Source organism: Balaenoptera acutorostrata, chromosome 16 (assembly GCF_949987535.1).
Source record: "Balaenoptera acutorostrata chromosome 16, mBalAcu1.1, whole genome shotgun sequence".
Classification (NCBI taxonomy): domain Eukaryota; kingdom Metazoa; phylum Chordata; class Mammalia; order Artiodactyla; family Balaenopteridae; genus Balaenoptera; species Balaenoptera acutorostrata.
In genome coordinates this window covers 72,408,114-72,432,794 of record NC_080079.1, presented here as the reverse complement: position 1 = coordinate 72,432,794, position 24,681 = coordinate 72,408,114, and the positions used below count along the sequence as shown (strand labels likewise).

Sequence of the window (24,681 nt, the reverse complement as noted above, 5' to 3'; positions counted from 1 at the left end):
CTTACTCTAAATATTTTTGCAAATCTGAACCTCCCTGCTCTAGTGCAAGGCTCATATAGCTCCCCTCCTCCCAGAATCAGCCCAAAGTCTTTCCTCAGCATGCGGGGCCCCACCCCTGGCCAGACTGACCCAATCCTGTCTCCCAACGCCCCACCCTGAGCCTGCCAGACACGCTGCTCTTCCTCTTCTTCCGGCATTTAACACGTTCCCCCTGCTCTCAGGTCTCCAGGGCATCAGGGCAACGTAGAGAGTTTCTCAGAAAATCCCTGTTGTCAGAGCAGGAAACACACACACACACACACACACACACACACACACACACACACACACACACACACACAATTCCTAAAGGCCTCTGATGGGTACTGCACAATTATGCTAAGAGCTCTTCTTGTTTCTCAGATGGCAGCGGAGCAAATTTTGGTAGTCTCAAATAATGGAGAAAGAGGATGCAGAAACAGGGCCTCCAGAAGGTTCGAGACACTCATCGGGGCCATCTTTTCAGCCTCCCCAGTTGCAACCCAAACTGCTAAAGAATTGGTCAGTATTGTGTTTCCTTGACACACCTGTGGGGTTGTCCAAAGGAAGGTATTTTTAAAGGCCCAGGAAGAGGGGCGAGGACTCAAGTTTGCCTGGGATGGAACTGGAGAGCCCGGGTAACTGGTAAATAGTATAAGGATTTAAAATACTCTAAAAGCTGTGATGATATTGGCCCTTCAGCCTCTCGCCTGCCCTGGTTTGGAGGGCAGGCTTTGGCTCTCAGAGCCTGGGGCTGGCCAGGGGAGTACTTAGGAGTGGCGTGACCTTGGGCAGGCCAGCAGCTTCAAGCACCAGCTTCCCCAGCCAACTGTAAAATGCAGCCCGTAATGCTACCTCCCAGGTTACTGTGAGAAGACAAGGAGGATGTATTTAAGCGCTTGGAGTGGGGCCTGGTACACCATAAACACTCCACAGATGATAACGGCTATTATTCCAAATAAGAATAAACATCAAAAGGTGCAGCAGTAAAAGGTGAATGCATTTTAAAAGTGTGATAAGATATGGTAACTGGGCAGCACCCCTCTCCCAACACAGACCATAATCAGTCCCCAAACACCGGTCACGTCCATCCTGTGAAGACCAAGAGTGACTGCAGCCGCCAGCAGAGCGTATCTATAAAGTATCTCCTCTTTATTTAAGTTAAACAATTTTCAAGGATGGTTTCCATCTATAAAATGGACGAAGTACAAGCTCTGTACAGCAGTTCTTTTTAAAAATCAACTGGAAAAAAAAATTACCAAACTATATTTTGAATTTGCAAAACATACTCACAGATACCATCATTTTAGCTTTTATGAAGACGTAAGAAAGACGAGCACAGAGAAGACAACTAACTTCGCCAGGCTTTGCTCCAAGGGCTTTTAGGAAAGAATCTTTACTTGTAAAAACAAGCGTGGGCGAGGGGGACAGTCCCGATGACTAAAAAGTAATGCAGCCATAGTTAAGTCACTTTGGCACACTGTGTCATGTAAACATAGCTCACCCAAGGGAGCCCTCCCAGCCCACCTCAGCTCACAACGCCCACACCATCCAAGGCCGCCAACCCTACCACCTCAGGGATGGGGAGCTGCCCCCCAAGGGCCCAGGGGGACCCATCTCAATGGTACAAAGGTTGGAAGACTTCTGGGTGGGGTGGAGGTGTGTGGGCAAGAAAGAATTTGTCGAGAATCTGATTAAAATTTGTGTTACTTTAAAGCCAAATTTGTTTTCCGTCCATGGGATTTTCTTCCTAACAGTAGGAGTAGCCTGACACCGGAACCCAGGGGCTGGGTGACTGCTTCCTGCCCCACCTGTGTTCAGCAGCCTTGCACAGGTTCCCAGGACTCTCTCTAAGAGCTTACTGGTGGCCACGATCAGCCTCTGAAGATAGAGCTGTGCCGAGTTAATTCAGCTACGGCCTCCCGGTCCACTGAAAATACACCTGGTTGGTCGGCAGGGGGCAAAAAGACGCAGGACAAAGTCACCCAGCCACGCCTCCAGGCCGGAGCCCACCGTCATAAAGCAAACACATGGGTGGCTTCTGCAGTGGAGGAAGAAAGACCAACGTCCCCTTTCCTAGAAGAAATAGGCAGGAGAGAGCTGCACTTGGCCAAGTGTCAACCTGGCAGAACCTTCTGGGGCCACTTCTCTGTGACCTGCCAGGCCCTCCCAGAGGGGCCTGAAGGTGTGCCCGTGTGACGCCTCTTGGACACTGGGCATCTGTGTGATGAAGGGCTGGGTGAGGGGGACGCAGGAAGGCAGGAGGGCACTGACCACGAGAGTGACCGGGGCGCCCCGTGGGGTCTTCGGCTGGGCTACCCCTGTGTGTGGGCACCTCAGAGGCAAGGAGGGCTCTGCGGGGACACGCCTGGGTGTCAGGGCAGCGCCCAGGCCACTCTTCCTGCTTTACTTTCAGTTCACGACCGTCTTGTGGTTTATACTGACATAAGCCTCCTAAGCCACAAAGCTCCTGTTTTGTGCCCTGAATCCTCAGCGTCATTGAGCAGGTGTTGTTTGGTTTTCACTTTTCCTAATTCTTGACCCAAAGCCCCTGAGGCAGGCAGGACTGGGCCCAGGTGACCTTGACAGTGGTGCTAGCACACCAGGGTCCTCACCGTGAACCCAATGCTGCCTGTGACAGCGTCCCACCATCACCGGGAGCTGGCAGATTCTTTTTTATTCATTTTATCCTTAGAGAAAAGAAATTTACAAAGACCCGAAGCAGTAATTTGTCAAATTAAGTAACCCATTCAGGGTTTATAGACACCAAGGGCACGAAAAGTGGATTCCGACACAGAGCATGACACGACTCCCAGCTGAAGCCAAACCGAGATGCCGCCGGCGTCCGGGCCTCGGGGCAGGGCTAGCCTCCCGGGGTGGCGGCCACAGCAGGACCTACCCACCTATAAGGCTCCGGGGGCAAAGGAGGCGCTTCCTCCCTCCGGCCCCGAAGGGCTCGGCCCCTCCTCCTCTCGCTGTGATCTGCTTTGTGGACAACTTACAGGATGAGGGTGACCTACAGAAACCATAGGAACTGACCGTACATTCTTTCTTCATATATGTCTGTGTGCAGTGTCCCACCACAGCAAAGTTCATATCCAAAGAGAGCAGGTACGCCACGTGGAAGGGGGTCTGCGCCGGGAAGACAGTTGGGAGGGCGGGGCGGGGCAAACGCCGTGACCGTGACCGTGACCGTGACCGTGACCGGGATGGAAACCGGTCGTGCCGTCGGCGGATCCAAGTGGAGGCTGGAGAGCTCTGCTCGCTGTGCTGCGGCCGCCGCCCCTTCCCTCCGGGTCCTGCCGCCCGCCGGCGTGGGGCTCCGCATCCATCCGCGTGGCGCTGGGCGGGCAGGGACGGCGGGGCCCGGGGTCGGGGTGGGCGAGCTCCCCCTCCTCGCCGCTCCGGTGCCGCCCGCCCCGCGCCGAGGTCCTCCGACCTTCAGACCGTGATGGAATACTGAGGTATATAGTTTCTCGGAAAGTTTAAGAAACAGAATCAATAACGTCGGGCTCGTCGTGGGGCCCGACGGCGCGGGAGGACGCGGGCGGCTCCCTACTGCTGCAGGTTGAGCGAGAACTTCCACTGCTGGGACAGTGCCGGGCCGCACACCTCCACGCTCAGGCCGCCGTTCTGGGCCCCGCGGCTGTCCAGGCACAGGTTGCTGCCCACGTGCCGCAGCTTGGAATTGCCCTCGATCTGCTCCCATTTCTGCAAAAGACAGGAGAGCACCTCACAGCAGGGGCGCCGCCAGGAGAGGGCGCAGCGGGGCTGCCCTCACAACAAGGTCTCGGACCAGGACGGACGGGCATCCGCAGCAGCCCGGGTGAAACCACGCACCTCAGACTGGGACGTGAAACCCACGTGGCCGGGACTCGAACCCGGCCAAGACCCTGACTGGGACCTGAACCCGTGCGGCTGGAACTCCAACCCGGCCAAAACCCACGGTCTTCCAACTGAGATCACACGCCTGGTTTCAGGACTTAAGGAAGCCCAGGTTCTTGGTGTCTCATCGCAGAAAGAATTCAGCGAGAGACAAAGTGATAGGAAAGAAGTGGATTTACTTAGAGAGAAATACACTCCACAGACAGAGTGTATCATCTCAGAGGGTCATCTCAGAAGGCGGAAGTGGCACCAGGGTTTGGGGTTGTCCGTTCTTATAAGGGTGGGTAATTTCACAGGCTAATGAGTGGGAAGAGTATTCCAGCTATTTCAGGAAGGGGCGGGGATTTCCAGGAATTGGGCCACCACCCGCTTTTTGATGTTATGGTTGGCCTTGGAGCTGTCCTGGCACCTGTGGGTGTGTCATTTAGCTTGCTGATGTGTTACTGTGAGCGTATACTGGGGCTCAAGGTCTAGTGGAAGTCGACTCGTCCGCCATCTTGGACCCATTTGGTTCTAATCAGTTTATGTCGTGTCCTCAGGCTATGTCATTCTTTCAGAGGTTGTGCCCTGCCCCCTTCCCTCCTGTTTCACGGGGACAAAACAGCATCCGCTGAGGGCCCAGGAAGAAACCAGCACTCTCCGCTTGGTTTGCAGCCCCAGACCTCCTCTCCGGGCCCTGCTGGAGACTGCTTCCCTGCCCCATCCTTCCCCCTCTTCGGGCATCTCCTCGTCCAAGCCCCATGCTTGGACCCCCGCCCCTCCTCAGTCTTAAGGGCTCGACACATGGGGGAATTTCCTGCAGGGACTTGGCATTCTTTCACAAGAAGGCCTCATCTGAGGATATTTCCCCTCGAGGAAGCAGCCACAGGAACCAGGCCAGCTCCAGGAGGGCCCATGCTGCCTGCCCCTGGCTGTGGAAGGCAGCCCTGCTGAGGCCGGGGCCGGGGCCGGGCCCCTCCGCGTGCCCGCTTACACGTAGGGCCTCGTGCTGCGCCGAGGGGTGGGGTGAGGCCAATGGGAGGGAAAGGGATGCTTGTGTGGACAGAATGCCCTGCTGGGAGCCCACCTCTCCACTGTCTGTCTCTCCACCCGCTCCACCTTGGTGGCTGCGGAAGCCCGTCTCAGCTACCCTGAGTCCCCGGGCGCTACCTGCCGAGTCCTGCGTGGGCCACCTGTACAGTCCGGGGCGTAGCGCCTTCGTACTCCCGTGGGTACGCACCTGTGCCCCACTAAACCCAAACCAGCCAGGCAAACCAGCAAACAAGCCCACCTGAGGGCCTCTCACACTGTTGTTTATCCCCATGTAAAAATCTCTAATGTTTGTTCTTTCCAAAAAAAAAAAAAAGTGACATGCTTTTTTCTTACAAAAGCTCTCCCTTCATTAATGCAGTCTGTGATTCTAGTTAATTTTTTACACTGTATGCACAGAAGCTCCTTCCCGTTGGTATTTTTGCAAATCATTTGGACGTCGCGGAATTACATTTTCTTACTCTTGCTTTCCTTTCGCCCTTGACTCTGCAAACGCACACCTAACACAAACACACAGACGTGCTTGGAAACCCAGTGTTCCAACTGGCAAGAGGAGTGCAGCTTCGAGACAGAACTAGCTGAAGAGCCCCCTCTCAAAGGGCAAGTGAATGGGGTGGGAAGGAGGCAATGCAAGGCAGGGCAGGGCCCTGCAAGGATGCTCCCGTGGGGACCCGGCGACGCTTGCTAAGCCAGCCTGCCGGCCTGGAGTTTTCGCCAACAGTGAAACGCCGTGCAATCCGATGGGCACGGGGAGAGGGACCGCCCATCACCTGCCCATCACCTCCTCCTTCATTCCTGTGCCCTCTTTGCTGTCATTCCTCCTGCTCTGTCATGTGAAGCGTGTCTGTGCTGCCGACATCCGCGTGTCACTGAGTGGCCAGGGCTTGTTTGACAAAGAATCTGGAATGGGTGGACTTTGACTCCGTTCCCTGGGGAGCTCTGCCTGTGTCACAGCATCAGCCAGATGGAGGGCCTCAAAAACGCCCAAACCCCAGCTCCGTCCGTGGGAGGCGGCCTCGACAGCCCGGAGCCCTGGGCCCAGAGGGCTGTGGTGGGGTGGGCGGATTCCCAGATGCAGAGGCTCTACTGAAAGGGCCACACCTTCTCCACCGGGCAAGGAAGGGCTCGGGGTTGACAGTTTAAGAGATCCCCACTTATGTACGCCACACACCCAGAAGAGCTCATTGTTTGCAGGCCTTTCTCCCTCTTATGACGTGAGCGTTTCAGGGTGAGAACTGGACGGCGGCAGGAACATGTCAGCCCTTGACATACAGCAAGCTGTCACTAAAGGAGACCACTCCAGAGATGGAGCGTCTGTCTGTTCTTAACAAAGGTTTGGAGCCAGATAAAGTCATCACTTTATCCCTCCTTTACCCTAGATGCCCCGGCCCTTACACCCGGGGCAGGGCACCTGGCCTAGTGCCATGCTCACCCGACGCGGGTCCCAGGAGGTTGGGGCCGGGGACAGTGGCCTCCGTGTTTACCAGCCCCTCCTTCTCACTCGGGTCCCACAGCTGCCAACACAGATGGGCATTTAGGAACCTGCTGGGGTTCCGCAGAACAGGGTGGGGGGCACCCGGAACCAGGCGGTGGGGGACAGAGGAGAGACGGCCCTTTGCAAGTGTTTCCTGACAACTGGGCCCCAAGCAAGGGACCTCGGTGTGGGCCTCGGTGCTCCTGGGGGACCCTGGAGAGGACCCCAGGCTCTGGGCCTCAGCTTCCCTTCTGTGAAAGGAGTGGTGGGTGGGAAGCCCACATGGGCTCCTGGCTCCAGCCAGCCCCGGGCTTCAGTTTCCCCAGACGCGTGTGTCTTGTGAGGAGGGACAGAAGAGGACAAGCCCGGCTCCCCGTGTGGGCACGTGGGAAAGTCCTTTGGGGGTTGCACTAGCCACTCCCCCTAGGCCCAAGAAAGGCTCTGCCCCCAAGGTACCCCCAGGGCGCAGGTCAGAGAAAAGCAGCCAAAGAGGTAAACATATGTTCTGAACCGTGTGGAAAAAAGTAACACGAGTGTGCGTGTAATGTCTTATCCAGTTGCACCTTAATCATTTACAATTTTGTAAACTTAAAAAGGAAAAATACTTAACGAATGAACAAAAACACGCGGAATTTCTCTTTAAAATGGCCAGTGGTGTGGGGAGGAGAATGAGAACATAGTCGGAAATAAGCCACAGCAGGCCTCTGGCTTCAGAAATAAAGCCTTCTTTATATATATTTTTATAAATACAGGTCTTCCTTTCGGGCTTGGGGGGTTCATCAGCCCTGGAAGTGAACCGGGGTGAAGCACCCCCTCTGGAGACATTATCATGAACCTCAATGAACCTTTTCTAGGCTGGTTTGTAGGTCAGTGTTCCACTAACTTCCCGTGAGGAGAGTCATACATTTTCATCTCTAAAGCAGAGCTGAACTTGGGCTGGTTCGGGCCAGCACCGCTCCTGGCGGGGTGCGTTGCCTGGGCTGTTCCAGCTGCGGAGAAGCCAGGGGCCAAGGACACCGCTGGGCACCCCACCGCTCCTGGACAAGGGGTCTGTGCCCCCATGCGGGGGTCGGTGGCGTGCTGACCCACGCACACTGGCCACCAGCATCCCCGTCCCTTGGGTGCTCTCGGGCATCACCAGACAGAGACTTTCTGGGCGCAGTACCCACTCCTGGGCACGAGGGCCGCGTCTGAGGAAGGGCCCCGCCCGGCTCAGCTGGCCGCCAGGGTGAGGGGAGCTGCCTCTGGCATCAGGACCCCCCCTGCCTCAGTGCCCAGCCCGGGGAGGCCCTTACAGACCCGCGCAGGAGCTGAACACGCAGCCTCAAAGCACAGCCCTGCCTCTGCAGCCTGTTAGAGGACAGACCAAACATAAACAGATGGATGCAGAGGGGGAGGAATAACCAGGACGGTGACCTCCCGGCAGAAGCACCAGCCCGCGCGCCGCGCCCCTCAGGCATCCCAGCGCTCGCCAGGGGCTCCACACGGGGACGCGGAACAGCGCGAGTCAAAAGGTGCCGCCTGTGAACACCCAGTGCCCCCGCTGTGATCCAGGCCCTGGGGGCGACGGGGAGCTGGGCCTGGGCTGGTCCCCGGCCGGCACCTACCTGCCGGCTGTCGTTCTCCCGGCAGCCCTGCAGCTTTATGAGGGAGCCGGGCGCCCGGTCCACCACGGTCAGGCACAAGTCCATGTGCTTCACCGACTTCTCCTTTGTCAGGGCCCACTCCTGCAACACAAAGCCAAGGTCAGGGCTCGGCCCGCGGGGCTGCGGGGTGAAGGATGCAGCAAGGAAGGGCCCCAGAGGGAACGGCACGCGGGGAACGGGCTTCAGAAGCCCTGACCAGCTCAGGGCCAACAAAGGACTTTGTGCCTAAGAGCAAGTCTCCAACCGGGGGTGCCGGGGAACCTCATAACTAACTGAGCACCAGGCCAACAGTAGTGAGAACTTCAGCCCAAACACAGGTTAGAGCTCCACACCCCATCTTCCATCATTAGCTGTGGGGCTGTGAACGCTGCAGCTCCAGCCTGGTTACCCGCAAGGTGGACAGTTCAGGGTCAACATTTCCTTGGAATGACTCTGCCCCGACACAGGTGTGGTTTGGAAACAGCATTTGTGACTGCGGCTTGTCACGTGTGAAATTACAAACCACATGCGGCACATTTAGCCTCGTCACTGAGCACTAAGCTGGCCGACCGATGCTCGGGAAGCTCTGCGAGGTCCCCGGGAATGGATCCAGGTATTTGTACCCTGGGTGCCTATGACGTGCCTGGCACTGTTTTAAGCCCTTTCAGCGACAGCCCTATGAGAAGCTATTATTATCCCCATTTTACAGATGAGAAAACTGAGGCAGAGAGTGCTGAAATAACTTGCCTATGATCTTAAAAAATAGACACACATCCCTTAAGAGCTGAGAGCAGAACTACTTATTCTGAACACTAAACAAGAGCATCTGAAAGGGCAGGAGGCTGGGGAGGGGACACGGTGGGTGAGTGGGATCACAGGGTAGAAGGCGGGAGAGGAGGGAGAGAGCCTGCTCTGGGCAGGGCTACGGCGGAGACAGGAGGGTGAGGCTTCTGACCTTCACTCGAGGACTGGACCCTTGCAAAGGGATAAAACCCACGTGAGCCCTCAGGATCTAGAAGAAGCGAGGCCTCTTCCAACTCAGAATCCCACAGGGGGTGCCCTCCCCACGCGCCGCTTCTGCTGTACGCCCAAGAAAGCTGCTGCAAGTCAACTGTCCATCCGTCTGTCCGTTCATCCACCCAGTTGACTGTCCGCTGAGCGCCTGCAATGACTCAAGAGTCCTGGCAGCGAACACACAGGCCAGGCTCCGCCCTCTGGAGGCTTCCTCCCCGCTGGGAGAGCGGGTATCACACTCGTGCTTGTGTCATGTAACATTAGGCACGATTAAGTGCTAGGCAGAGGTTTTCTTTTTTCTGTCCTCAGGGGACAGAGCCAAGGGAAGGAATACAGAACATTCTGAGAAGCCTCACTGCTCAGCACCTGAATCACCTTGGAGCAGATGCTCTGTTATCAAGAAAGCATTAACTGCAGGTTCTTATTAGTCATCAATTTTATACACATCAGTGTATACATGTCAAAAAAACAACTAATATAAACTTTCGTTCAGTTATTTGTATGGAAATACGTTAATATAAATGTTTCAGACATTACATGAAATTTCTAAAAATCTTGTATGTTCTGGTATAATGTTAGAAGTGATAATTCTAGTTATTACTTTAAAATGTATATCTCAGAAATAACTAAATTTCCTTGTCAATTGCATTATTATGAACTTTCATCAAATCTTAAAAAAAAAAAAAAGAAAGCATTAACACCTGGAGGCCACACGTGCACCCCTCCCCCAGCCAGCGGTGAGACACAGGTCCAGCTGGGAGGCGTGGGCTCGGGCCACCGTCCAGGAGAGGAAGGGCAAGCCCCTTGGCCTGTGGGCGGGCTTCCTTGTCCCCTAACAGGGAGTCAGACTGGGCAGTCCCCTCAGCTTCAACTTTCTCACCTTTTAATTAGGGTTTTTCCAAGTGTACTCTGTGAGGAATTCTATGAAAAGTTGGTTCTAGGTCAAGTAAATTTGGGAAACACTGCATTTGGACCCCGTGTCTCTCTTGCAGATTCACTAGCAGCCTACCAAAGGCTCGGAAAGGTCCTGGAGTAGAAGAACCTGCCTGGTCTGTTTTCCACCGTTGCCCAAACTTGGAAGCCCTGTGCATACCTGTGCCCACCTGTCCCTGGGGGCTCTTGGCTCTGAGTCTGCAGAGCCTCTCAGAAGGGCCACATGCCGGGCCCTGAGGGTTGGTTCCAGTCTTCCACGATGTTGTCCTTCCACAGCGGGGTGGGGCGGAATGGGGTGCTTTCAAAGCACCACAGGGTACCACAGAGGTCCCAGGAAGGAGCAGACCATCTGTGTGAACCAGTGACAAAAAGACCCCGTCCCCACTTGGGTAAGACGAGTGGTGGGTGGGACTCTGTACGGAGACGGGTTTTCGGTTGTTCTTGGAAGCGGGTGTTGGAAGGCACTGGGGGCTTTGCTGATCCCCAGTGAAAGCGCATGTCTGAATGTTTCTACAACCTTCTTGCTACGGCGTGCTTCATTATTTTAAAGCAGGCTGTACACTGAATTCCAGGAAAACTAACTCAGCTCTGCAAACAGCAGAGACAGCTGCCACTTTCTTCTTCTGGCGCATTTCAGTGATCCGAATTTGCAAAATAAAGTGCATGAATATTTAAGAAACGCTTTTTTGAGCTGCCACTCTTAAATTTCCCCGTTTCCTGTGTGTCTGCTGAGGCCCAGCGAGAAACCACATGACGCACCTTATTCTTCCGGAGCACGGGCCCGATTTTCCATAAGAAAATGCCGTTCACCCCTCGCTTCTCATCCCCGGGGCCCACTTGCCCTCGGTTCAGACGGGACTCGCTCTGGAAGGTTCGCGAGGGGACCACCTGGAGCAACCGCTGCGGCCCTGGCTGGCTTCCTACCTCCACAGGATGCCTCCCCGGGGCCCCAGCCGCGCGTGGCTAAGCGAATTACAGTTAAACAAAGTAGGAACTGTACATCCTGTCACACTCGCCACCCACAGGGGGCTGGTGGCCGCTGTGCTGGGTGGTGCAGATCTAGAACATTCTTGTCGGCACACAAAGGACTACCGGGCGGCCTGATCTCGGAAGCGGCTCGCTGGCCCAGACTGGTCCTCGGGGGACGGCGGGGCCAGAAGCGGCGCACCGCCTCGCTGTGACCCGCCCCTGCATCCTTCCTGCTGGGAAGCCCTCCCTGCCCAGCGCTCACGTGGGGTCACCCACCCTGGGGGCTTTCAAATACCCTGATGCTCTCTGACCCCAGACTCATGAAATTAGGCTTTCCGGGCAGGGGACCTGGGACTTGTGTTTCCCAGAAGAGCCGAGAGCCAGGGAGGTCATCTGCCTGGGACAGCGGCCAGAGCCGGATGGGGGCTGCCCCCTTCCCATGCCACGCTTGTCTAATCTACCAGGCCTGGGCCACGCCGGGCAGCTGCAAAGACAGCACCACCAAGAAGAGACAGGGGGCCAAGAGTCCGGGGCTGCCGTCTGCCCAGACGCTCCTCGGGAGGATGGGGAACAGCCAACTTCACACAAAGGCAGGCGCCCTCTTTAGAAACAGTTCTATTTACAGGAGGCTCTGGGATACACTGAGTTAAAGTGCCTTTGTGTAAAACGGCAGGCTCCCCGAGAGTAAGAGATGAGCGTACCCAGCATCGCCCGGCCATTTCTGTGTACGAGGCCCTCATTTTACCAAACACCTGTCACTGTCTCAGGGGAAAAGCGCCTTCTAGAGTCCTGTTCTCCTGGGACACACAGGCCACGGCTGGGCCTGTCAAGCCCTCACTTACCTCCCTCCTTTTCCACGAGGACCGAGGGGTGGGCGTTTCAGATCTAAGCTTCTATCACCTAACAGGCAGCCCTGGCGGCCGTGGTTAAGCGTCTGTGAGCAGGGACACGGGCAGGTGCCGACGCAGACAGGGGCCCCGGGACGAGCACACGGCCGGGCAGGACGGCGATGGGGAGGGGGGGCCATGTGGCCCTGCAGCCGCAGCCCAGCCCGCCCGAGGCGGAAGGCAGTTCCAGGAGGATGTCGCCTCTGGCCCCGAGGCCGGCTGTGAGGGGGCAGCCATCGCAGGAGGAGGGTGGCGGCGGGACACGCGGCCTCGGGACACGCGGCCTCGGGCCCCCTTCCCTGGTGCCCCCGTGCACGTACCTGGTTCCCCCCAGCGTTGTGACACTCATAAACTCCGACGACGCCGTCAGCAAAGTGTCCCAAAGTGTCCAGGCAGTTGGTCCCCTGCTGCAAGGCCCCAAAAGCTATATCCTGGTGGTCGGGAACCCTGAAGCCAAGGAGAGAGTCACTCGCTGGGCTCGGGGGGCCACGGGATCCGTGCCTGCCCCCCACCCCCCGTGCTCAGAGCCCTTGTCTCACGACGGGGCTGGGCGGCAAGAAGGTTGCCACCAGGCCACGTGCCCCCAGCGCAGGCCTGGCCGTGCCCCCGAGACAGCACGGCTCTGAGCCTCTCGACTCCTAACCCTAAGTGCAGGTTTTAAGTCTAAACATTCTTTCTATCTCGTACCAGGGACAGTTTTCAGGAAAGAAAAAGTCCCTTGTCTCTTCAGCGTTAGTTGTTGACAGTCATTTAGGAAAGCAGTTAACGTGGTCAGATCCTGCTGCCTGGAACTTTCCAGTAGACTTAGGGTTGGCCTTTACCTAATAGAGGGGAGACCACAGGTGGGTCTGTCAGGCGGCCTGGTACAGAGCAAGGCAGCACAAAGGGGGGCGGGGCAGGCTTCGACCCCGAGCCCCGCCTTGGCTGCGGACCAGCCGTGCGACGGTCAGACTCGTCCTCTCCAGCCCCGTGCCCTCTTTGCACGGTCCTTCCCCGCAGGGCCGCCGCGAGAGCCATGGAGCACCGCACCCTGGCACTCAGCCGGGCCCACAGGAAGCAGGCGGTGGACGGCAGCAAGTGTCACTGACGCACGCGACCATCAGGCTGGCGTCCCCCTTGCCCGGCCCGGACAGGGCAGCAGGTCCACCCACCGCCGTGGCGTGAACACTTGAGATGTGGTCTCAGGTGGTGCAGGGCCCAAAGTCACCCCAAATCACAGGGGACCTCAGGGTCAAACTGTGCTTTAATGTCACTGCATCGGGCGTCTCGTCAGCAAGTCACAGGCCACCGTGACAGCAAAAGCGAAGTGGGCGCCATGAGGGGCTACAGCCCAATGCGGTGAAGCCTCTGGTCGACCAGGGGGGAGGCAATGACCAGGGGCGTCCCACTGGTGACGTCCTTCCCAGGGCAGGGGGTCGCGGCTTCCCTTTAAAAGCAGAGGGAGCTGAAGAGCGATGGGCGTGAACAGCAGGGGACAGGCCGCGGGACCTGACTCTCAAACAAATCTCGGCGACAAGGGTTCTGAAGGGCCCGTCAGCGCACAAGAGGATGGTGGAGACTCCTGCAGTCACAGCCCCCGTGCTCGAGATACGTGACCTGCTATAAAGTGCGCTGGAATATTCGGAAAAAGCAATGTGCCGCTTCGAGGCAAAAACCGTCTGGCCAGCCCCTTAAGAAGATGAACTTCAGGTGCAGCCTGAAGCCCGCAGACTGGCAGGTCCTCTGATGGGCACCAGCGCTCCCTCAGGCCTCGAGTGGGTGGGCAGTCATTTAAAAGGACAGGCCAGGTGTAGAGGGCAGCTCAGGAGTACTGCTGTGTCATCAGTCCTCGTGGAGGGAAGCAGGGGGCCAGCGTGGTTATTCCCGTGACACATGAGGTCACAACCAGCCTGGAGGAGGGGGCACCCTGGGCAGGCCATCCTCCGGGCCTCTGCTGGGCATCGTCGCCCGCTGGCCCACAGGCGGGGAGGGGATGGAGCTGGTTTAGCCTGGGGTCTCCAGGGCAAGAGGAGCCGGGAGGGTGAGGCCCGGGCAGGGAGGGCCTGAGGGCTGGAGGCACAGGGCACCCCCTCGGGAGGCTGGGGGCTGCCCCTCTGGCCACTCACAGAGCCCCGTCATCTCACCAGGGGGACGAGCTGCAAGAGGTGACACCTGGGAGGGTTTCCAGGTCTGTGAGGAACGGGAGGGGGGGCCACGGAGGGCGGCAGTTCAGGGAGCCCGTGCTCGGGGGGCCTGGGGCCAGCGCTGGGGTCCCGCTCTCAGCCTCTGGCCCCGAGCACGGTCTGCACTCCACCTCCTCCAGGCCCCGCGCCCGCTGGCAGAGCCCGGCCCCGGGGCCTCACCTTAGCTCTGGGTAGACATTTTCCAGGTACCATTTGAAAGGCTTGCAGCTAAGTTTCTTCCTGAGCTCCAGTCGGCTCTGAATACTGCAGAAGGGAACAAGATTTCTTTATAAATGGAAAGAACAGACGGGCTCTACGTCAAAGCTGGAAATCTGCCGATGAGACGGGAGCTGGGGCAGGCGGTGGAGACCGGACCGTCCACACTTCTGTCCCCAGGACCCCGTTGTCTCCCACGCGCCTCCCGAGAGGGCCCTTGGGTAGGGTCCCCCTTTTAACACCTGGTGGCTCTTCTCAACTCTGGCCACAGAACGCTGCTTGGGGTGTGGGCTGACCACCCCGCCGACACACACACACACACGCACGCACACACGGATCCCAGGCAAAGCAGCAAGAGGGGGCACGAGTCACACTTACTTTCCATACGGGACGTTTCTGGCAGAAGGCACTGCTGCGTAATAGAAGTTTTTGTATTCGTCCATCCAGACCTCTGCCGCCCGGCGGGTATTACTAGAAACAGAACACATCTCCTTGAGCTGTGCGTCGCCATCTTTCCGCCAGCAGCGTCCCGTCTGCACCGAGGAAGCGCTGCTGAGGAGGTGCTTCGGCGGGGAGCGGGGCCTGGTGGCCCGGCCGTGGGGCTCGCGCGGAGCACACAGCAGGCCGCTCCCCAGCCCCCGGGCCGTATCGGCGTAGCTAGCGCTCCGCAGGCGCTCGCTGAACCACAGAACCCGCGTCCTCGTCTTTCACAGAACACGGACTGTCACGGAGCACAGGTCCAAGTCAGAATTACAGCACAGGCAGGTATTTTAGAGCAGGGACTGCGGCTGCACCGAGGAGGACAAACGTGAATCGCTCTGCGAGAACTCTTACTGTGCATCCCCGGAAGGCTGGTGCCAGGGAGCACGGCCACGGAATCCTTGGCTCTTCTCTCCAGCCTTCCTCACGTGGCTGTGATCGAGAGCTACCACTAGACAGCTCTGGGGAGAAGCTAAGAGCACATCACCGTTACTCCTAAGGTTACCTTTGGCAGAGCTGAGCCGAGAGTGTGTCCTGTTTGGACCAGGAATAGTGAGGGACAGTAGTGTGCGCCCCACGTCTGGGGTTCTGACTGCCCTGCGCCGGAAGGGGAAAGACGGGACAGCCTCCTGTAGAAGGCCAGAAGCATCCGTGCCTACGTCTCACAACTGTGGAGAGTACCATGACCCACGATCAATAAGGCCGCCGGGACAAGCTGCCTTCGAACGTAGGACATGTATTAAAGGCTGCCACACACACGGCATCAGTATCTTCTCCTGCCAGAGTTCTCTTTAGAGCACCTGTGAAGCAGCGTTACGACAGTGAGTCTCTGTGCTCCGCACCCCTGGACTCTGGTCCAAAGGAGACTCACACCTTAGGTTTAGAGCCAATGCTCTTTCAGAACCCGCAGAGAGGGCGTTCTGTTCTTCCAACATGAACACATTAGGGAGGCAACGTTCTCCTTTTACAAGAATACCTTCCCTCTATTAGAAAGGTCTCTTTTAAATGGTGAGCCTTTCAAATCCTCTGAGTTACAATTACTAAAATAATTTGTTTGAGGCATATATCCTTTGTATAAAGTGACATATGTACCTAGATGGGTTGCTGTTTAGAAAGCCCTGTAAGAGGCAGACAATTTGAGAGCACCTGTCCTCTGATGCAGCAGTTCCCACTTCTAGAAATGTACCTCAAGGAAATAATCAAGCAGGAATGAAAATACGCTCAATTTAGCACAGTTTATAATGGCAGAAAAAATAGAAACTATATGACCGTTAACAGTAAAGTGGTCAAACACATGGACGCCTCCGTGGCCATGAAAGATACTGGTGTACATGTTGCCTGTTGCCATGGACTGATGGCCCTGACTTGATGGGTGAAATTACAATAGATAACAGAACAGTACATAGTCGATACGCGTGTGGAGGGAAAAGAAGGGTGGGGCGGAGGGGGACGGAGGGAGAGGGAGATTGAAGGATGTTTTCACCAAATTATAAGGTTTTATGAATTGCAATCACACAGTGGTTTTAAATCACCCAAGTCACTAAGTGATTAAGTCATTTCTCAACTCCTAAATGCAAAACCACCTTTTCTCTGTCTACTTAATAAAAAAGATACGTAGGTAGCTTCAGAGAATGAGCTTCATGTGCCGCTCAGCGCTAGTTTCAAGTCATTTATTCAAATGTTTCTTAGGCGCCTCCTATACGCTACGCGGTCTTCCAGGGGCTTCAGGTACTGGGCGCCTGGGCCCACTCTTGTCTATCTGGGTTCTTCCCGCCTTTGCTCCCTTCCTGCCTCCACTAGGTGCAGGTAAGGTAGCTCTAGCGGGAAGCAAGCAGGAGACAGAGAGGGTGGGACTGGCCAGTTACACTGACTGGTGGTAATAACAGAAAAAAGTCTGGTAAGAGAGAAAGTTTAAACCGCTGTTTCCTGTATTTAATTTATTCGTAGTTTGCCTCGCCATGAATTAGTCTCACCATTAACTACTCAACATGAACCCAGATATCCTTCTAAGGCACCTGCCCCACGGCTATTCTGACTGGGAGCTCCCCTGGCCTTTGGGTAAACTCTAATCCACATGCACACGCAAGCACACACGCGACCCTCTCCTAACGGTCTCTGTAAGAGGCTTGTAAGGGGCTAACTGGAAACGCAGCTGTGTAAAAAACAGAGGCAGGAACCGCCCAGTTGGTCTCTCTCAACTGGTCTCCAGGGACGTGAGGTGATGTAAGAGCCTGCAGGTGTGTCATCACCCGGCTCTCCCTAAAGCAACAGGCGCCCAGGGCACACCCAGGGTTGGGGGGCAGACAAGGCAGGACCCCACGAGGCCACTTCTCCATTCATTCATCCTTCCCTGCTTCTCATACACAGTGACCCTACACAAATGAGATGGTCCTCTACCTGTCATGCTAGGATGCATTTTAGAACCTTTAGATCCCTGAGTTCCAGCAGCCTCAGGCACTAACTGTGCTTAGGGATCCAGATAAAACCTAACGTGGACTCTAGAGCCAAGGGGCCGGAGATCAATCTCACTCTCCATCTGAGTGAACTTAGACAAAGGAGCCGAACCTTCTTGTGCCTCAGTCTCCCTTGCCCCTAAAGTGCAAATTAATAATAGTACTTAATTCATAAGGTTTTATAAGGAGTACGTAAGTGAGTATTTGTAAAGCACTCAACAGCCTGGCACACATAAACACTCTATAAATATTAGCTATTGCTATTAAGTCCCAATTTTTAGTGGCGAAATATTTATACATTGAATGCCACATATTAGAGGAAATTAAAGAGAACTGGAAAGGGACCTCAGAAATAACACATGCCACCTCTTTATCTTTTAGGTGAGTCAACCGAGATAGAGACAGAGAGACAGAGAGAGAGAGAGAGAGAGGGGCGGGGGGCCGCAACGGCCTGGCTGAAGGCCTAACAGACCCACGCTGCCCCCTAGTTCTGAACCCTGGGTCCCTTTCCTCCCCACATCTCCAGTGTATGGGACTCGCGGGCTGTAAAATACAACGGAAAAGTTTTCTTTCTAAAAACGAGTGCCTCTTTTTTCCTTTTAAAAAAAAGTGCATAAAGCAATGTTTTGTGTATTTTAACTGACTGTTTTCTGAAATCCCACGCTTTGCTGGTAGATATCAGTGCTTTGATTTCAAGTATTTTTGATATGTCTCTACGAGAGGTTTCTGGGAAGCATCTCATGCTGCCCCGGGGGAAAACATACATTATCACTGTTTGTTTGATTTTGTAGAATTCATCGTATAAGAGCATATTTTTGTTTCTAACAGAGCAGAAATGATGTTTAGACAACATTCGGGAAAGGATACGCTTTTGGGAAGAAGGTAATTTGGTCAGAAGCATCTGATATTTGGCTTCTATTAAAGTTTCCTAGAAAGTTGATACACTACGCTAAGAATCCAGCTTCTGTACAAGACAGGTATACTTATAATCTGTACTTAATAGAAGTTTTCAAATGCCACATAAGAGATAAACTGGCCATCCTCCCCCCCGTGCACGCCCACCCTGCTCTGGGGTTTCCCTGTGTCCATAGGGGCATCCCGTTAGCAAAGTGTGTGGCCGGCAGCCTGGGGGTCACCCTTGAGTCCCCCCTGGCCTCCTCCCGTCCATTAGTAAACACGCCTGCCTGAGGCCGCAGCTGGCGCGTGGCCCTGGCCACCCGGCTCTGCCCGGCCCCCGGCCCTGCAGTGGAGGGGGGACACGTCACTCGCACCATCATCTCCTCCTGGTATCATCCGCGCGGCCCTCTGCCCAGGGGCCAGAAGGACCCCCTTAATATTCAAAACAGAGAAGTCGAGTATCTGCGTAAAACCCACAGGAGCTCCCCCTCCTCCTGCATCGAAACACGCCCAGTTTCCCTCAACGCACAGGGTGCAGACCCGGCTGGTCTAGTCTCCCTCGGTGCCTACTGTCCCCTCGTTGTCTGGGCTCCAGCCATACCGGGCAGCCTTCTGTTCTGCAGGTTCATCTCGGCGCTGAGGACCTGCTCCCCACGGGCTCCTTTGGCTCTGGGACAAGCGCCCACCCACCCTGCAAACCTGTCCTCCTGCCCCAGCATGTCGACCGCGTGACCACATGCTGCCTAGTTCACAGCACCTCTCGGAGTCTGAAGCCATCTTTTCAGCTGAATGCTCCCGTCTCCCTGGGCCAGGCTGGCTGGCCTGTGCACGGTTCTGTCTTTCGCATCTGAAAGAACTCGTGAGGAAAAAACGTCGTCCCCCGCACTGGTAATTTGCTGTTTTTCTTCAGAAAACTCTTCATTTGGTGTCTCCATGTTTGCAAAAATCCACCTGTTATCTATTGTGTATTATCTGCCTCTATAGCACAATGAGTCTTGGGCTTTTGTGTGGCTGCCTTTCGCGTTGTTCATATGTTGCACCTTGAATGGTAACATGTAACGTAAAAAGTCCAAGCGCCCCTCCTTCCTATCTCCCCGTAACATGTTTTCAGCACATGTCGCGTTGTTCATATGTTGCACCTTGAATGGTAACATGTAACTTAAAAAGTCCAAGCGCCCCTCCTTCCTATCTCCCCGTAACATGTTTTCGGCACATGGTTCGGTGACCAGTCCCACCGGCCCTACCCCGTCCTGCTGCCCCACCCTGACCCCCGGCCACCCCGGTTTGCTCTCCATCAGGACAGCTGTGTGTCTCTGAGGCTGTCCTGCACGTGACCTCGTGCCCCATGGAACCTGCTGAGACCAGCATCTGTCACTCGGCAGAAGGCCGCTGTCCTCAGTCCCCACAGCTGCCCTTGTCACTGCCGAGCGGCGGCCCCTCGGAGGACACGTTTCCACACAGCCCACGGTCAGCCCTGTGTGCAGGGCGGGCAGCGGTGCTCTGGGCCCTGCTCGGCCTCTCGGCCACTTACCGGGCAAAGACGGTGCCACTGCCGCCGGGGAAGGTGTAGGGGTGCTGCTTCCGGAACACGTGTCCCACGCGGCTGCAGGGGATGATCTCCAGGCTGCCGCCGCACTGCCACACGCGGAACGAGATCTCTGAGGTGGTGAACGACACGGGGTGACCGAGAGCCTGGGCCACCCCCAGGGGGTGCGGACGCCCACCCCACCCCCGTGGCCTGAGGCGATGACACCCGGGGGGCACTCCCTCTCCAGAGGGTCCTGAACGCCCCCCGTGGGGGCCTCTGACACCACGTCTCCAGGCTCCAGGGCGCAGTCAAGAAAGTACGTGCGACGGGTATGGGGTGGGGCGTGCCTAGGCACGTCAAACCATCCAGCTGGATACCGGAAGTATGTACGATTTTAAGTTGTCACTGAAACCTCGATAAAGGTGGAGGGGAAAAAAAAGACTGAATGAAAGATCCTACTTCAGTTCACTAAGAGGGTGTCTGCACAGCACAGTGTCGCTTTATAGACAATGTAAAGTAGTGTAGACAAAAAGAAATAATTCATGCCAAACAAACTACCCACACTGGGACATGTACTCCCTTAGACTTTAGCACTGATCAGAATTACAGATGCCAGCTCTATCTGTGTCACAAAATCCCATGTTTTCATGAAAAAATTCTATTTGAAATTTAAAAAGAAGTAAGAGTGAGCCTACGGAAACATTTTTCAAATTTAGACTAGAAGCCCTGAGACAAGAGTGATTCCCTGGTCTGCTGAGAACAGAAAGACTCCTGGCATCAGACCATGCGTCCCTGTAATGTCACAGACACCGTGCATGAGACATGGCCCGGAACTCCTCTCTGGCCGGTTCTCCGTCATGGAGCATTACACGCGCCTTCTGGGGATGAACACTGAGTTAGAAAAGGCAACGGACAGTGCACGAATGGCCATGCGTCAAAAGGCATGAAATGCCCACAATCAGCCCTAAGGTCGGTGTAACAGGCAATCGTATACGCCATCTTCCTCTAAAACTTATTTTAAGGGCCTGGAGCACCAGGACGCACCTGGGCTTTCTCCATCCAGGACAAAATCCACCTCTTCCCTTAAACTGCAAAACTTACGTCATCCCTGCGCACCAGCAGGCGTCCAGCCAGCCGGCCAGGTCCAGCGACCAAGGGTACTCGAGGGACTGCCAGACCTCACAGCCACCCCGGCTCTCACCAGCCGGTAACCAGCAGGCTGGCAAAGGCTGCTCTTCACCTGCGTCAACACAGATTCTACCCGCCGAGTCAGGACACGCGCAGAGCAGGCGCTGGTCACGGCGACATGGATACACACGCGGCCCAGAGCATCCACGCTTGGGAGAAGCCTGGACATGCAGGCACCCAACCAGGCTCTTGTCCTGATTGCCAGCCATTCCGAGCGGCTGCAGCCTGAGCCAGAGGCCCGACTGAAGGCGAGAAACAGGTTAAATAGGAAAGTCAAGATAGAATATTCTGGAGGATTAGATGTCTTTTTTTTCTGCAAGACTTCACGAGGTTGGTATGGAAGGGCCTTTCCTCTACATCACCCTGCCTCCCTGGCAACGTGCTGGGGAGTGAGACAGAACGGCAGACTCAGCAGTCACGGCAGCCAGTGTAGACGGAGCGGAATCAGGCGCGATTTGTGTGGACCACAAGGCCTCGTGTGGCAGCAGGCGCTGGGCTGTGGCAGAAGCCACGTGACACCCACTTCAGGCGCCGAACAGCATGAACTTCTACTCGGATCTGGTGAGCTAAAGCCAGGAACCCCTCCCCCACTAGGAATGGGTAAGACATGCAACAGTTCTGGGACTTCAATGGCCATTTCCCTTGTCGTACTGAAAACGCGTGGTCCTAAGCACCAAGGCTAAGCAGAGTGTCGAACAGAACTTGACTAGGAGGCTCTCTGTATCTAAGGAAATAAGATTCAAAGATACAGTGGCCTACCTGGAAAATTCAGAATCGGGGCCCACGAAGGCCCCCTGGCTTCTGTATGGGGAGCCAATTAAACCAGTAGGGAGCCATTCAGAGACTTGGTGGAAGAGTTTTAAGGCCAAGGACAACTACAGTTATATTCAACTGATTTCACTGAGCCCTACAACATGGGGATGATTACTCAGGACAACTTGGTGGCTTTTTTTTTTTTTTAATGTATTATTTTTAAAATATTCATTTATTTTGGCTGCGCTGGGTCGTAGTTGCGGCATGTGGGATCTTCAGTTGCGGCATGCAGACTTCTTAGTTGCAGCATGCAGGCTTCTTAGTTGTGGCATGCATGCGGGATCTAGTTCCCTGACCAGGGATCAAACCCAGGCTCCCTGCATTGGGAGCGGGGAGTCTTACCCACTGGACCACCAGGGAAGTCCCCAGCTTGGTGGATTTTTAATTAGGCCGTTTGTGTTTGCATTTGGCTCTGCTAACAACCAGCTCTGAGACCTCAGCCCTTCCAGAAAGCATGAAATGAGATGATGCAATGGGGGCAGTCAGCATCCTTTCTAACGCTGCAGGGATGTGCTGAAAAGGACAAATAATGTTCCCAAGTAGCCTAACCCCCGCATCTCACAAGGGCCAGGGATCAGGTTCTTCGTCCTTTTAAAATTTTTATTTATTTATTTATGTATTTATTTTCTTTTCTGGCCGCGCTGCACACCCTGTGGGATCTTAGTTCCCCGACCAGGGATTGAACCCGGGGCCAAGGCAGTGAAAGCACCGAGTCCTAACCGCTGGACCACCAGGGCTCTTTGTCCTTTTTAATTGCTTCTATTAGACTTACACTGTTGGTCAGGAAGTCTGGGAGCACTAGTGGATTTGGTGGGGCACGCCTGGAGGGGGTGTGTGGATTTGACTCGGGCATCCCTGTCCCCTGCCTCTCCTACCTTGGGCCCACACAAGCCCTCAGGCTGGACAGCTGCTGGGGGTGTGCATGCAGCACCCAGGAAATCAAGTCTGAGCAGTACCAAGAAGAGAGAAGGACTCACATCACGGACTCTTCCTGCTGAAACCCTTGTGCCTGTTTAACCCTGATGAGAGAAGACCCTCCAGAGCGGCTGCGTCAGAGCCTGTCACGGGAGGAGGTGCCAGGATGCTCAGGCCGGGTGGCCCCAGCCCTTCCTCCCCACCCACCGTGTGTCACCCTACCTGAGCCCCTTGAGCCCTTCCAGGGAACCTCGCACAGGGCACAGCTACGTAAACATACAAACCAAACCAACAATAAACTAGGCAACAGAAAAGATTATTTCCCCTCCCGCTGGTCTCTGGGTGCAAGGTCTCCTTTGATATTTAAATCAACACTCTCTACACCCTGACACAAAAGGCCACCTGCCCTCCAACCACGGAAGCCTAATGGCAGACACTGCTGCAAACACTTCGGTCCCCCCCCCCCCCCCGAGTGGTGGTCCTGGCTGGTTGGGCTTCCCCAGGGATGTCTGCGGGGTGAGGGTGACTCAGAATTCCCTTCAGAAGGTTAACAATCCTTCTGAAGCCTTACGTGCTCCAAAGCCTTCAATCAAGCCCTGCCTAACTGTCAGTGTACTGTGAAAAAAACCAAAAGGCATCTGACTCTGATCCTTCGTCCTGGTGTAGTTACTGAGTCTAAAGAAGCTTTCAGAATCAACCAAGGCAACAACCTTTCTCCACAGATGAGATGCTACCACTAACGTTAATGTCATAAAATGAGAGAAAAATAATGGGCTTGTCTAGTCTCTCAAACTTAAAAAAAAAAAAAAATCAAAGTCTCTGTTACAAGTAAAAACTACTAAAAGTGACAGTGGCATCCTTTTTACCTCCTTCCCTCACCCCCCTCCCCTCCTCCCAGGGTACGTCTACCCAGGGGAGAATGTAATTTAACAGCATCCAATAGCCAAGGAGACTCAGCTCAAAAGCTTCGAGTGAAACAAACAAAAACCCCTAAACAAACAAATAAATTGAGTCTTTTTATCTTTATGGAGTAAATACAATGCAGCTACCAATAAAGACCAAAGTCTATAAAATTTCAATGTCCCTAAACATAGGTAAAATGATTTGTATGCATTATTACAAAAAACAAAACAAAAAAAAACAACACGAAAACAAATCAGAACCATTCACAAAGTAGTCAAGAAGGGACGAAGTGCCACGGCCTCTCCACCCCATCTGATTCCCATGACTACAATTCAGCCAGTCCGACAGGCTTCGCCAGGGCTCACTTTCCACCCTATGTGGCTAAAAATGAATCCTAGAACCTGAACTACTCCCCCCATTTTTGTCAGCTTGCTTTCCAGACCTTGGATTCAGATGACATTAAAAAGTGTGCATTTTCCTTCAAAGACTTAATATGTATCTAGCATAATGCCCAACCCAAGACACTTTTAAGAATAAAAAGGGTGCTATTTATACCTTATGGGGGACTGATTATGTTCAGTAAATGGTCACTTTAATGTCTTTACAAACCCTTTCCAACTGGCACCCTGCATACCACAAACTCTTGCTTAACAGTCTTTCCAAAGCTTCCACTTTTCATTTCTACCCCTCTTGGTGGGCAGGAAAAGACCACGGTTCCAGCAGAATTGGAAACGGTTTGGTGTCCGAAGACACAAGGCTCATACGTACCCAGGTTTTCTCCTCCCCACACATCCATCATCATGTCATATTTCCCCAGTTCTTCAAAATAGAACTTATCCATCACGAACAGCCCTCCAGCAATCATAGGGGTTCTAAAGAGGCAGAGAGGGAAGAAGGGAAGAGAGGGAGAGATCGAAGGTCAAGGTTAGATCGCCAGCATTCTAATGCCAAGGTCAAGCCTACAGGCCGACCTTAAAAACAATAGCACGGCCGTGGTCTTTGGCTCAGAGCTCTGGGTGCCCCTCTCTGCTTGACCCCTGCTGTCTTCACGTGCCCCCCACTCGCCCTGCTCAGATGTTCCCAAGTGCGGGGGGCTGCGCGGAGCGTCCCTACGAGAGAGCAGCCGCTGGGGCTGGGACGCTCGCTGACAGCGCCCTAGGCCGGTGCTCGGCTTCTCTGTGCCGCGGTCTCCTTGGAGGATTACAGACGGTAAGGGGCTAACGCGCCCAGCGCACGTAGGGAACGCTCGATGATGCCAGCTACCCGTGTCCTCATCCTCATCCCGGGGCAGC

At 54.9% G+C, this 24,681-nt stretch overlaps 1 protein-coding gene across 2 annotated transcripts in view; it reads right to left on the bottom strand.

The window, feature by feature from the left end:
• Positions 1–1,149: 1,149 nt before the first annotated feature.
• The window catches only part of GALNT2 (polypeptide N-acetylgalactosaminyltransferase 2), a 178,144-nt gene continuing 154,612 nt past the window's right edge, over positions 1,150–24,681 (bottom strand). For both annotated transcript variants that reach the window (XM_057531557.1, XM_057531558.1), the window contains exons 10-16: positions 24,158–24,261; positions 19,574–19,700; positions 14,591–14,683; positions 14,177–14,260; positions 12,155–12,281; positions 8,014–8,133; positions 1,150–3,729 (exon numbers count right to left, since the gene is read on the bottom strand). In XM_057531557.1, the coding sequence (XP_057387540.1) occupies positions 3,574–3,729; positions 8,014–8,133; positions 12,155–12,281; positions 14,177–14,260; positions 14,591–14,683; positions 19,574–19,700; positions 24,158–24,261 (811 nt within the window). In that variant the 3' untranslated portion in view covers positions 1,150–3,573. The remainder of the gene's footprint in view (positions 3,730–8,013; positions 8,134–12,154; positions 12,282–14,176; positions 14,261–14,590; positions 14,684–19,573; positions 19,701–24,157; positions 24,262–24,681) is intronic.